Source organism: Oncorhynchus clarkii, chromosome 25 (assembly GCF_045791955.1).
Source record: "Oncorhynchus clarkii lewisi isolate Uvic-CL-2024 chromosome 25, UVic_Ocla_1.0, whole genome shotgun sequence".
NCBI classification, from domain to species: Eukaryota; Metazoa; Chordata; class Actinopteri; order Salmoniformes; family Salmonidae; genus Oncorhynchus; species Oncorhynchus clarkii.
Genome location: NC_092171.1, coordinates 19,373,719 through 19,387,953, shown reverse-complemented (window position 1 = coordinate 19,387,953; position 14,235 = coordinate 19,373,719). Strand labels below are relative to the sequence as shown.

General features: G+C 41.6%; 1 protein-coding gene across 1 annotated transcript in view; it reads left to right on the top strand.

Annotated features, from left to right (window-relative positions):
- LOC139384043 (apoptosis-resistant E3 ubiquitin protein ligase 1-like) overlaps positions 1 to 14,235 on the top strand; it is a 41,253-nt gene that overhangs the window by 16,857 nt on the left and 10,161 nt on the right. The window contains exons 5-8 of the mRNA XM_071128677.1: positions 12,202 to 12,273; positions 12,606 to 12,832; positions 13,155 to 13,392; positions 14,055 to 14,224. Coding sequence (XP_070984778.1) covers positions 12,202 to 12,273; positions 12,606 to 12,832; positions 13,155 to 13,392; positions 14,055 to 14,224 — 707 coding nt within the window. The remainder of the gene's footprint in view (positions 1 to 12,201; positions 12,274 to 12,605; positions 12,833 to 13,154; positions 13,393 to 14,054; positions 14,225 to 14,235) is intronic.

Here is a 14,235-nt window from a genome sequence, read left to right as displayed (position 1 = left end):
AACGGATGTACCAATGAACAATTATTCTGGAAAATGTATGCTTAGTTCGTTGCGTGCCCACGGGTTACGGTACCACGTATCACTAGCAGCATTTTAGTCAAATAAAGATTGTTATACTAGCTGTTTAGTCTGTCTTTTATAAATGTGCAATAAGCATAAAACAATTATATGGAATTGGCAACTCGTTCTCATTCTGAGAAATAAGGCAGGCCACTTATTTCAACATCTGAACAAAGTGGACAGGCTAGCATGCTGTTCAAACAGTTGGAGACGGACAGAAGGGTGTGTTCATAACAATTACAATGTTTTGCCTTGTTAGTGGAATTTTACCTAGATCCAAGTTGGCTGAACATGAAATATAAATATTAGCTGGCTACTCATTAGCACATGGGCTTGTGTTTGACAGATTGTTTATGAGACCGGTGTTCATTTTATATAAACCATTATTACTGAATGTGCATTATGCATGGTTTTGGTTACATTTGTTACAAAAATAGCATTTTTATAGACAGACCTGAAAGCCAAATCAGTTATTATTGAAAAAAAAAAAAGGTACAACTATTTTTGATAAAATAATGACATTTATTAGTGGTTGTGGAAGGCATATATATTCAGCCTAGGTGCACTCACAAGCACTCAATTCATTAGAATTTTGGTGACTGTTTAAAAAGCAGTGTATTTGACCTTTTAATTGTACAACAAAGCTTATTTAGAGAGAACTTAAAAAAATATATATATATCTTGAATCACTTAAGTTTTTTAAAAATGGAGATATGAGTTTTAGGCCATGTCGCCCAGCCCAACTGCCACCTACTGTAGTAACAGCAGTGGTGTGGGCATGCTTGATAAATACACCCTTTTCTGTTATATCCTAACACACAGACCAAAAATGACATTTTCTAATGTTGAATTGTATCTTACATGGTAAAAGATTATACATTGATTTAATAGGCAAATCTGGTGTTTTAAGATGGAATTTAAGCTATATTAGGTCAAATCCAGACAGGAACTATTATCTTAGCATGAGACCTAAATAATACAGTTGATAAGTTTGACAGACGTAGCAATAAAAAAGGCAAATTCAAGGAACCTTCAAAGAGTCTGAAAAAAAAAATGTCATCTCTACAAATAATTTACAGAACACATCAGATGAGCAAACAGTAACCTAACCATTCGCTATAGTATTAACTGGTATACGATTCCTTGCCGTTCCTCAAGTTATAACGCGTTAGTTGCTTACTGAACCCTGGAAATCTGTGTGAAATGTTAACGTTATCTAGCCTAGTGGTTAGTGCATAGCCTAGTGGTTAGAGCAACCGAAAGGTTGCTAGATCGAATCCCTGAGCTGACAAGGTAAGAATCTGTCGTTTTCCCCCTGAACAAGGCAGTTAGCCCACTGGTCCTAGGCCGTCATTGAAAATAAGATTTTTTCTTAACTGACTTGCCTAGTTAAATATAGGTTAAAAAAAAAGAACTAACCACTATCTGTTAACTAATGTTTTCCCTCTACAGGATGTGGTTAATTTTCATAATGAGAAAATGAGGTGAAATGAGGCGTTGTTTGTTAAACAAGTGGATTCAGGGATCAAGTGTAGCTGGAGCTGGGCCTGGCTTAAGCTGGATGCCACTATAGAGGTGAAAGGAACACAACACTTTCTCTCTTTCTCACTTTTTCAATACAGTGGATAAAAAGGGGTAAGCCAGGTGTCCTCTCTGCCTGAAAGAGATCAATTATGCCAACAAAGGGTATCATGCTCTGCAGGCACATTGTAGAACAGATGTCCACAGGCAGAAAGTGTACAATGTAATAATGTGCAGTGTAGCCCACAGATATGTTTTTTGTTGTGTTGAATTTGACAGTAACACGTGTGTGTGTGTGTGTGTGTGTGTGTGTGTGTGTGTGTGTGTGAGGGGGATTATAGTTTTTTTACTCGGTGAACATTATTTTTGCACACATGTAGCTTTGTGCACTTGACCGATGTCTGCTATAGTGGCCACTATAATAGAGCAAGAATAGAATGCCTGTTTGTTTCATTCTATTTCTACTTTTAATATGTTTGTTTCTCAAGTGCAATATTTATATGTGTGTGTGGTCACGAGCGTTCTATTATAAAGGCTGTCATGGCTGCAATATTAATGTATTGTTTTTTTCTCAAGACTTGAGTGTCATTTGCAGTAAACTTTAGGCAACAAATAACATTGGATTGCTTTCTTTACATTTTTTAGCTGTGAGTTAGGTTCACATTTACCACTTTTTATTTTACACACAGAGACTGATCATGTAGATCATATTCTTTGTTGTTTAATTAGTTAACCTGCATTTCCCCCTAGCAGGGATTTTTTGTATGTTTCAACCCCCCCAAAAAAGTGTCAAATTTTTGGGCCCTCACCAGTTTGCATCCCTGAATTATCAGCAGACAAAAAATGATCACTAAAAAAAGATATCACCCAAATATAAATATGATACACTGTTAAAACATTCGGACAGAGAAAAGCACCAGGAATGCATGGATTTCCCATAGAATTATATTTATCATTTTGGGACAAAGTACCACCCCTATTTACACAAAGGACAACACATGTCACTCAGTTCAGTGCTTTTTAGTTCCATGTATCAAACAGTTATATTAAAACCAAGAAAATATGTGACAGTCCCCTGCTGATTACATACCCATAAGTTTAACAATGCTCAAACAGTGCATTCAGTACTTTGTTGAAGGACTTTTAACAGCGATTACAGCCTCAAGTCTTCTTGGGTATGACGCTACAAGCTTGCCAGACCTGTATTTTGGAAGTTTCTCCCATTCTCTGCAGATCCTCTTAAGCTTTGTCAGGTTGGATGAGGAGCGTCACTGCACAGCTATTTTCGGGTCTCTCCAGAGATGCTCGATCGGGTTCAAGTTCGGGCTTTGGCTTGGTCACTCAAGGACATTCAGAGACTTGTCCCGAAGCCACTCCTGCATTGTCTTGGCTGTGTGCTAAAAGTTGTCCTGGTGGAAGGTGAACCTTCACCCCAGTCTGAGGTCCTGAGCGCTCTGGAGCAGGTTTTCATCAAGGATCTCTCTGCACTTTGCTCCGTTCATCTTTCCCTCGATCCTAACTAGTCTCCCAGTCCCTGCCGATGCCAGGTTTCCTCCAGACTAGACGCTTGGCATTCATGTCAAATAGTTCAATCTTGGTTTCATCAGACCAGATAATCTTGTTTCTCATGGTCAAAGTCCCTTAGGTTCCTTTTGGTAAACTTTAAGTGGGTTGCCATCTGCCTTTTACTGAGGAGTGGCTTCATTCTGGCCAATCTACCATAAAGGCCTCATTGGTGAAGTGCCGGTTGTCCTTCTGGAAGGTTATCCCATCTCCACAGAGGAACCATGGAGCTCTGTCAGAATGACCATTGGGTTCTTGGTCACCTCCCTGACCAAGGCCCTTCTCTCCCTATTGCTCAGTTTGGCTGGGCAGCCAGCTCTAGGAAGATTCTTGATGGTTCCAAACTTTTTCCATTTAAGAATGATGGAGGCCACTGTATTCTTGGGGACCTTCAATGCTGCAGAAATGTTTTGGTAGCCTTCCCCAGATCTGTGCCTCGACACAATCCTGTCTCAGAGCTCTACGGACAATTCCTTTGACCTCATGGCTTAGTTTTTGCTCTGACATGCACTGTCAACTGTGGGACTTTATATAGACCGGTGTGTGCCTTTCCAAATCATGTCCAATCAATTGAATTTACCACAGGTGGACTCCCAAGTTGTAGAAACATCTCAAGGATGATCAGTGGAAACTAATAGTCTAATAGCAAGGGTATGAATTCTTATGTAAATAAGGCATTTTTTAATTTTTTTATTTTTTTCGCTTTGTCATTATGGTGTATTATGTGTAGATTGAGGATTTTTATTTATTTAATCCATTGTAGAATAAGGCTGTAATGTATCCAAATGTGGAAAAAGAGAAGGGGTTCTGAATACTTTCTGAATACACTGTACCTGACAATATTGAAAACTCATTGCCCCCCTTTGCTAAAGATATTTTCAGAATACTCTAAAATCTCAGGATAGAAGATTTGCATGGGGGGGGGAAATAATAAAAATAATAGATTAGAATAGATTCTTTAAACAAGTATACTCAGTCATAAGACTTTATATGGGCAAATAGAACTCATAGAATAAAAGGGAAAGTTTTACATCTTCCTAAGTCGGAGGGTGGTTTTAACCAGAGGTCAACCGATTAATCGGAATGGCCGATTTAATTGGGGCCGATTTCAAGTTTTCATAACAATCGGAAATCGGTATTTTTGGACACCGATTTGGCCGATTTAATTTTTTTTTTTTAAATAATATTTTTTTACACCTTTATTTAACTAGGCAAGTCAGTTAAGAACACATTCTTATTTTCAATGACGGCCTAGGAACGGTGGGTTAACTGCCTTATTCAGGGGCAGAATGACAGATTTTTACCTTGTCAGCTCTGGGATTCAATCTTGCAACCTTACAGTTAACTAGTCCAACGCTCTAACCACCTGCCTCTCATTGCACTCCACGGGGAGCCTGCCTGTTACGCGAATGCAGTAAGAAGCCAAGGTAAGTTGCTAGCTAGCATTCAACTTATCTTATAGAAAACAATCAATCTATCATAATCACTAGTTATAACTACACATGGTTGATGATATTACTAGTTTATCTAGCGTGTCCTGCGTTGCATATAATCGATGCAGTGCGCATTCGTGAAAAAGGACTGTCGTTGCTCCAACGTGTACCTAGCCATTAACACCAATGTCTTTATTAAAATCAATACACCGAAGTATATATTTTTAAACCGGCGTATTTAGCTAAAAGAAAACCAGGTTAGTAGGCAATATTAGTAGGTTAGTAGGCAACATTTTGGGCCGCCTGGTTCATTGCTAATTTGCCAGAATTTTACGTAATTATGACATAACATTGAAGGTTGTACAATGTAACAGGAATATTTAGACTTAGGGATGCCACCCGTTAGATAAAATACGGAACGGTTCCGTATTTCACTGAAATAATAAACGTTTTGTTTTCAAAATGATAGTTTCCGGATTCTACCATATTAATGACCAAAGGCTCGTATTTCTGTGTGTTATTATGTTATAATTAAGTCTATGATTTGATATTTGATAGAGCAGTCTGACTGAGCGATGGTAGGCAGCAGCAGGCTCGTAAGCATTCATTCAAACAGTACTTTCTTGCGTTTTGCCAGCAGCTCTTCACTGTGCTTCAAGCATTGAGCTGTTTATGACTTCAAGCCTATCAACTCTCGAGATTAGGCTGGTGTAACCGATGTGAAATGGCTAGCTAGTTAGCAGGGTGCGCGCTAATAGCGTTTCAAACGTCACTCGCTCTGAGACTTGGGGTAGTTGTTCCCCTTGCTCTGCAAGGGCCGCGGATTTTGTGGAGCGATGGGTAACGATGCTTCGAGGGTGGCTGTTGTCAATGTGTTCCTGGTTTGAGCCCAGGTAGGGGCGAGGAGAGGGACAGAAGCTATACTGTTACACTGGCAATACTAAAGTGCCTATAAGAACATCCAATAGTCAAAGGTATATGAAATACAAATAGTATAGAGATAAATAGTCCTTTAAATACTATATTAACTACAACCTAAAGCCTCTTACCTTGGCATATTTAAGTCTCATGTTAAAAGGAACCACCAGCTTTCATATGTTCTCATGTTCTCATGTTCTGAGCAAGGAACTTAAACGTTTTTTACATGGCACATATTGCACTTTTACTTTCTTCTCCAACACTTTGTTTTTGCATTATTTAAACCAAATTGAACATGTTTCATTATTTATTTGAGGCTAAATTGATTTTTATTGATGTATTATAAGTGTTCATTCAGTATTGTTGTAGTTGTCATTATTCTAAATATTATTTTTTTAAATCAGCCAATTAATCGGTATCAGCTTTTTTTGGTCCTCCAATAATCGGTATCGGCGTTGAAAAATCATAATCGGTCGACCTCTAGTTTTAACCTTCCAGACCTGGAATTGTATCAACTCGACACTCAGGGATTTTACTTGTAATATATAGTTAAATCGATTAAAGATGAACAATGGGTACATATTGAAGATGCGCATGCTACATTCTACAGCGCAACGGGTCATGTCTTAAGTGTAAAACGAACAATGACTCAATAATCCATGCCTTCTGGGAATGCTATAAAGCCCAAAAGTTATTGGAGGAGTTAGAAAATTGGCTGTCAGAATATTACAATGTAAATTTACTTTTAATCCGTCTGTCTGCATATGTCAAGACATGGCATATTTATTTATTTATTTCACCTTTATTTAATCAGGTAAGCTAGTTGAGAACAAGTTCTCATTTGCAACTGCGACCTGGCCAAGATAAAGCATAGCAGTTCGACACATACAACAACACAGAGTTACACATGGAATGAACAAAACATACAGTCAATAATAGAGTAGAAAAAAATCAAACAAAGTCTATAAACAGTGAGTGCAAATGAGGTAAGATAAGGGAGTTAAGGCAATAAATACGCCATGGTGGCGAAGTAATTACAATATAGCAATTAAACACTGGAATGGTAGATGTGCAAAAGATGGATGTGCAAGTAGAGATACTGTGGTGCAAAAGGAGCAAAATAAATAAATACAGTTTGGGGATGAGGTAGATAGATGGGTTGTATACAGATGGGCTATGAACAGGTTCAGTGCTCCGTGAGCTGCTCTAACAGCTGGTTCTTAAAGCTAGTGAGGGAGATGGGAATCTTTTTGCAGCGTTCCAGTCTGTGGCAGCAGAGAACTGGAAGGAAAGGCGACCAAAGAGGAATTGGCTTTGGGGGTGACCAGTGAGATATACCTGCAGGAGCGCGTGCTACGAGTGGGTGCTGCTATGGTGACCAGCATGCTGATATCAAATCAAATTTATTTATATAGCCCTTCGTACATCAGCTGATATCTCAAAGTGCTGTACAGAAACCCAGCCTAAAACCCCAAACAGCAAGCAATGCAGGTGTAGAAGCACGGTGGCTAGGAAAAACTCCCTAGAAAGGCCAAAACCTAGGAAGAAACCTAGAGAGGAACCAGGCTATGTGGGGTGGCCAGTCCTCTTCTGGCTGTGCCGGGTGGAGATTATAACAGAACATGGCCAAGATGTTCAAATGTTCATAAATGACCAGCATGGTCGAATAATAATAAGGCAGAACAGTTGAAACTGGAGCAGCAGCACAGTCAGGTGGACTGGGGACAGCAAGGAGTCATCATGTCAGGTATTCCTGGGGCATGGTCCTAGGGCTCAGGTCAGTTGAAACTGGAGCAGCAGCACGGCCAGGTGGACTGGGGACAGCAAGGAGTCATCATGTCAGGTAGTCCTGGGGCATGGTCCTAGGGCTCAGGTCCTCCGAGAGAGAGAAAGAAAGAGAGAATTAGAGAATGCACACTTAGATTCACACAGGACACCGAATAGGACAGGAGAAGTACTCCAGATATAACAAACTGACCCTAGCCCCCCGACACATAAACTACTGCAGCATAAATACTGGAGGCTTTACCTAGGGCGGGGCTTTACTTAGCAGAGACTTGTAGATAACTTGTAGCCAGTGGGTTTGGCGACGAGTATGAAGCGAGGGCCAGCCAACGAGAGCGTATAGGACGCAGTGGTGAGTAGTGTATGGGGCTTTGGTGGCAAAACGGATGGCACTGTGATAGACTACATCCAGTTTGCTGAGTAGAGTGTTGGAGGCTATTTTATAGATGACATCGCCCAAGTCAAGGATCGGTAGGATGGTCAGTTTTACGAGGGTATGTTTGGCAGCATGAGTGAAGGATGCTTTGTTGCGAAATAGGAAGCCGATTCTAGATTTAATTTTGGAGATGCTTAATGTGCGTCTGGAAGGAGAGTTTACAGTCTAGCCAGACACCTAGGTATTTGTAGTTATCCACGTATTCTAAGTCAGAGCCGTCCAGAGTAGTGATGCTGGCTGGGCGGGCAGGTGCGGGCAATGATCGGTTGAATAGCATGCATTTAGTTTTATTTGGGTTTAAGAGCAGTTGGAGGCCACAGAAGGAGAGTTGTATGGCATTGAAGCTCATCTGGAGGTTAGTTAACACAGTGTCCAAAGAAGAGCCAGGAGTATACAGAATGGTGTTGTCTGCATAGAGGTGGATCAGAGAATCACCAGCAGCAAGAGCGACATCATTGATGTATACAGAGAAGAGAGTCGGCCCGAGAATTGAACCCTGTGGCACCCCCATAGAGACTGCCAGAGGTCCGGACAATAGGCCCTCCGACCAGAGAAGTAGTTGGTGAATCAGGCGAGGCAATCATTTGAGAAACCAAGGCTGTTGAGTATGCCAATAAGAATGTGGTGATTGACAGAGTCGAAAGCCTTGGCCAGGTCGATGAATACAGCTGCAAAGTAATGTCTCTTATCGATGGCGGTTATGATATCGTTAAGGACCTTGAGCGTGGCTGAAGTGCATGGTCATTCATCTGTTTGTTAACTTGGCTTTCGAAGACCTTAGAGATTCAGGGTAGGATAGATATGGGTCTGTAGCAGTTTGGGTCTAGAGTGTCTCCCCCTTTGAAGAGGGGGATGACCGCGGCAGCTTTCCAATCTTTGGGAATCTCAGACGATACGAAAGAGAGGTTGAACAGGCTAGTAATAGGGGTTGCAACAATTTCGGCAGATCATTTTAGAAAGAGAGGGTCCAGATTGTCTAGTCCAGCTGATTTGTAGGGGTCCAGATTTTGCAGCTCTTTCAGAACTTCAGCTATCTGGATATGGGTGAAGGAGAAATGGTGGAGGCTTTGGCGGGTTGCTGTGGAGGGTGCCGGGCAGTTGACTGGGGTAGTGGTAGCCAGGTGGAAAGCATGGCCAGCTGTAGAGAAATGCTTATTGAAATTCTCAATTATAGTGCATTTGTCGGTTGTAATAGTGTTTCCTAGCCTCAGAGCAGTGGGTAGCTGGGAGGAGGTGCTCTTATTCTCCATGGACTTTACTGTGTCCCAGAATTTTTTAGAGTTTGTACTGCAGGATGCAAATTTCTGTTTAAAAAAGCTAACCTTAGCTTTCTTAACTGCCTGTGTATGTTGGTTCCTAACTTCCCTGAAAAGTTGCATATCATGGGGGCTAGTCGATGCTAATGCAGAACGCCACAGGATGTTTTTGTGCTGGTCAAGGGCAGACCGGTCTGGAGTGAACCAAGGGCTATATCTATTCCTGGTTCTACATTTTTTGAACGGGGCATGCCTATTTAAGATGGTGAGGAAGGCACTTTTAAAGAATAACCAGGCATCCTCTACTGTCGGGATGAGGTCAATATTCTTCCAGGATACTCAGGCCAGGTCATTTAGAAAGGCTTGCTCGCAGAAGTGTTTTAGGGAGCGTTTGACAGTGATGAGGGGTGGTCGTTTGCTCGCAGACCCATTACGGATGCAGGCAATGAGGCACTGATCGCTGAGATCTTGGTTGAAAACAGCAGAGGTGTTTTTGGAGGGTGAGTTAGTTAGGATGATATCTATGAGGGTGCCCGTGTTTACGGATTTGGGGTTATATCTGGTAGGTTCATTGATAAATTGTGTGAGATTGAGGGCATCAAGCTTGAGGGTGCAGTGAGATACCCGATGTGTTGGACGATACTTTTCTCATCAATCATCTTGAGAAAACGTATACTTGACTGGAAATAAATCGTTAACACAATGGAAAGGTCAAATGCTTTATTATCTAAATGTGCGTTGGCGACGGAGAGATAAAAAATGGTGCGGTTTGAAGTCATGTGGCGGAGAGTAATACGAGTGCTGAAGATGGGGGTGTGAGCAGGTGGGTCTGGGCGGGGATGATGTTGTGGATGTTTGTGTGCGTCTGCTTGTTGTTGTTTGTACATGGATGTTTTGGATTTAAAAAATCGTAATCATAAATAAAATCTTTCACCCCCCCAAAAAAAGTGCAACCACATAATGTTAAGGCCTAGGCCTATGTTGTTACATTACAATTCTCCAATGTACCATTTCCTATCCTAATTTACGTACTGCAGTACACACACCGATTCTCATTGGCCTATACACTCTCAATTAGCAAATAGCTATGCTCAGAGAAGATACCTAACTCCTATTCCTGGAAAATCTTGATTTGCCTTTGTTTATTCACTGATGCACCACATAACAGTGTCCACATTAGGGCTGTTCCCAACTTTTAAAAAAACTTGGTCAACCGAGAGTCGTCTGTGCTTTTGACCAATCGATTGAAATGTTTAAATGTGGGCCTCCCGAGTGGCGCAGCGCTCTAACAGACCCGGGTCACGATCCCAGGCTGTGGCACAGTTGGCCGTGACTGGGAGACACACAATTAGTCCAGCGTCTTTTGGTTTAGGGGAGGCTTTAGCCGGTCGGGATATCCTCGTCTTATTGCATTCTAGTGACTCCTTGTGGCGGGCCAGGCACATGCATGCTGAATTTGGTCACCTGTTGGACAGTGTTTCCTCCGACACATTGGTGCAGCTGGCTTCCGGGTTAAGCGAGCAGTGTGTCAAGATTCAGTGCAGCTTGGCAAGGTTGTGTTTCAAAGGACGTATGGCTCTCGACCTTCGTCTCTCCTGAGTCTGTACGGGAGTTGCAGTGATGGGACAAGATTGTAACTACCAATTGGATATTTTATTTTTTACCTTTATTCAACTAGGCGAGTCAGTTAAAAGAACAAATTCTTATTTTCAATGACGGCCTAGGACCAGTGGGTTAACTGCCTTGTTCAGGGGCAGAACGACAGATTTTTACCTTGTCAGCTCGGGGATTCAATCTTGCAACCTTTGGGTTACTAGTCCAACGCTCTAACCACTAGGCTACCTGCCGCCCCACACGAAATTGAGGAGATAAAAAGTACAAAATATATATAGACACACCCTATATTTGAATAAAATCAACTATATGTAAGCTACTGAGCTTGTCTGATGCTTTAAGCACTGCGATTAAAAATGAAGATGCACAAATTATTAAAGAGGGAGCCAGAGATCAATATAGCCTAATCCAGAAGAAAACCTGTTCCTGATACAAATCTAAAAGTAACTTCTATTGCCATTGACAATATTTAAAAATAGCCTAAATAAAGACAACAAATGTAAAAACATTGCAGCCTGCAGGTAGAAAATATCCTGATTTTAAAAATAAATATCCTATTAATCATATTTGCTATGCATGGCCTTTCTGTAATGAACTTGAAACATTGTATCAACCATTAACTTGGTCTGGCCTGAAGCTCATGCTAGCAAACCTCGAGTTTCCCACGCTGGTGAGCTTAGACAGACACACAACTTTTGTCATTCTCAGTGGATGTAAAAACAGACTTAATTTACTTGCAGTTTAAGGCGAAGACAAAACTACTATGAGAAGCTCCACAGTGGTGGTGAGTTAAGACAATTCAAAATTGTATCAAATCCCCAAACGGGAACATTTGTAGGCCTACATTTGCACCCAGGCCAGGTAGCCTAGGCCTACTTCTATGCGAAATAAGGTGCGTACTCCAGATTGACAGGACAACTCGTAAATATAATTAAATAAACCACAACTTTTTTTCTCACAAGTGTAGCATAGGTTGTGCGCTCTGCAAACAACGTGTCCAATCCTACAATGATGGTTAGACTGTAATAGTACTATATTGAATGCATTAACAGAAACGACCATAAGCAAACTAACATTGTAATTAGTAATACTGGTGATATTGGTTTGCCACCCACGCAGCCTCTGCAATGGATTAGTCCACTCAGACAGGCGTGTATCAGACAGGCGTGTATCAGACAGGCGTGTATCAGACAGGCGTGTATCAGACAGGTGTCTCGTGTCATACATTCTTAAGCCACTGCTCAACTAAAGAAATCTCTGTCGACCAACAGCCTATCGGCCAAACATTCGTCCAGTGGACTAAATGGGGTCAGCCCTAGTCCATATACTGCAGTACTTGGGTAGGACAACATGGACCTAATAGGTTTCCTGATGAATGTCCTGGATGCAGAGTCCAACCTGGGCGTGTGCTACATTTAAAGGTTTATTATCTACAGATGAATCAGAAAACAAAAGTGAAATACAAGTCAATCCTCCAAGTTGATCTGTAAGTATGCCCTTTCAGAATGAATGGTGTACACTAGAGAACGCCAGCTTTATATGAAATGTCTGTTGAAAGCTCCTTCTGTGCTGGGAAAGTCAAGTGAAGTATGCCGTCTCTTTGTTTCTCTTTCAGCGGGAGCTCTTATATTTGGCTGTACTGTGGCACTGTGCTTTCTGATAAGGGACCTCATGTTTTACGTGATTGGTGAGTGAGTTCTACTGACCGTAGCTGTTTGAAGTAGGGGATGGGCACATGTCAGCCAGGCCTGGAGTCTAAACTAACTTGTAGTTTAGAATTATCAGGAAGAACTTTGAACTTGTTGAAATACTAGTACATATTTGAACTTGTGATACTGTTTGTGTCCCAAGACTTTCAGGCTTTACCCATACAATTACTGCTTATCTGCAGCTCATTAAATCAAATAGACCTGGAGGGCATTCTTTGAAGTAATATTGCATTGCAAATGGTCTCTCTACTAATGTGTGCTGTGCATTTAATCACATTTAGCTCTCTGACACAATGTCTCCCCCTGTCAGGTGGAATTACTGTTTCCATCATAGCGTTTGTCTTTACCATCAAGTTCCTATGTGAGCTCGCTGCGCGGGTGGTTAGCTTCCTGCAGAATGATGACCCTGGGAGGAGGGGCGACCGCAGCATTTACGACTATGTACGGGGGAACTACCTGGACCCGCGCTCCTGCAATGTGTCATGGGATTGGAAGGACCCACAGGAAGTGGGCCAAACTATGAGCTTCCGTGTTCAGGTAAGATCCTTACCTATCGAATGGCTTGAAATCTGAAGTCTGCTTCAGTAATTTCTGGACTTTAAGAGTTTAGTTTATATTTGAAACTGTATGATTAAAGCACAACAACCTACATCAAGTATTAAAGAGTGTGGAGGAAGGATTTTTTTGTTTCTGCAGATTGAAATCAGTGATTCTGTTATTTGGCTTGTTTGTTGGGTTTCTATTGGGATCATAAAGCACACAATGAATAGACTGTTGGCAGGATGGTGTTCTGGCACAAGTTGTAGTGCAAGACTTCCTGCCATGGTTTCTCATGGTTTTCTCTGACTCTCTACCCCAGCTCTTCTATAAGAACGGCCAGCCCTTCCCTGCCCACCGGCCCGTGGGGTTAAGGGTCAACATCACCCACATAGAGCTGGCCCTAGACATCCCCGTCACCCAGGAGGTTCTGCAGGAGCCAGAGTCCAACGTGGTCAAAGTGACCTTCACTGTCCGAAAGGCCGGGCGCTATGAGGTGGCCGTCAAACTGGGAGGACTCAACGTGGCCTATAGCCCCTACTACAAGATATTCCAGCCAGGTAAGGTTGGGCTGTGTAAGTAACCCATTTCAGGACAGGACTGTGCTATATTTGTAAGATTTAATACAAAGCATGGATGACATGATGACGTTTAAGTAATTGATATTGATAATCATGTGCTTTTGCTCATAAAGAACATAACTTTGAAGTTGCCTAGTAGGAATGAATGAATGGCCACCCAGACCAGAAATGTTGATACCCCTTATTATAATGCCCAATGTTACTTCCAATGTTCTTTCCATTGCTTGTCCTCATAGCACGATAATAAGGCTGTTAATAGTATTCTTCATCACAATCTGGTTTGTAGTTTGGCTTTGTTTACTAAATATAGCATGATGTGATGCTGATCATGACATCAAGTTTATTTAAGACAAAATCAATATTTTTCGGAACATTGTATTTTCATCTGGTTGTTTATTACAATGTTTGGAATGATTTCATTTGTCATCATGCTCTACAGCTTTGACCAATCAGGCTTGATACGTGTTGAAATGCTCCCTTAACATGGAAGCAACTTGAACCTTTGTGTAAATGAAAGAGAGTTGTTTTTCTCTGTTGTCTCAGGGCCATTGCATGTATTGTACTGGTAAACACTACATACTTTAATTTGAAACGTTCCTTCAATGCTCATCTGTTTCCCTTATTTTCTGTGTTCATTTCAGGGACAGTGGTTCCATCTAAAACTAAGATAGCCTACCACTTCTCCACGCTGGTCTTAGTATATGGCCAGCAGCATACCCTGCAGATTGAGCCCCGGGACGAGTATGGCAACCCCACCAGTAACTCCACCTCACTCATAGACGAGGTCAACTACAGTGTCCACGTCCACTCGGTAAGACACTT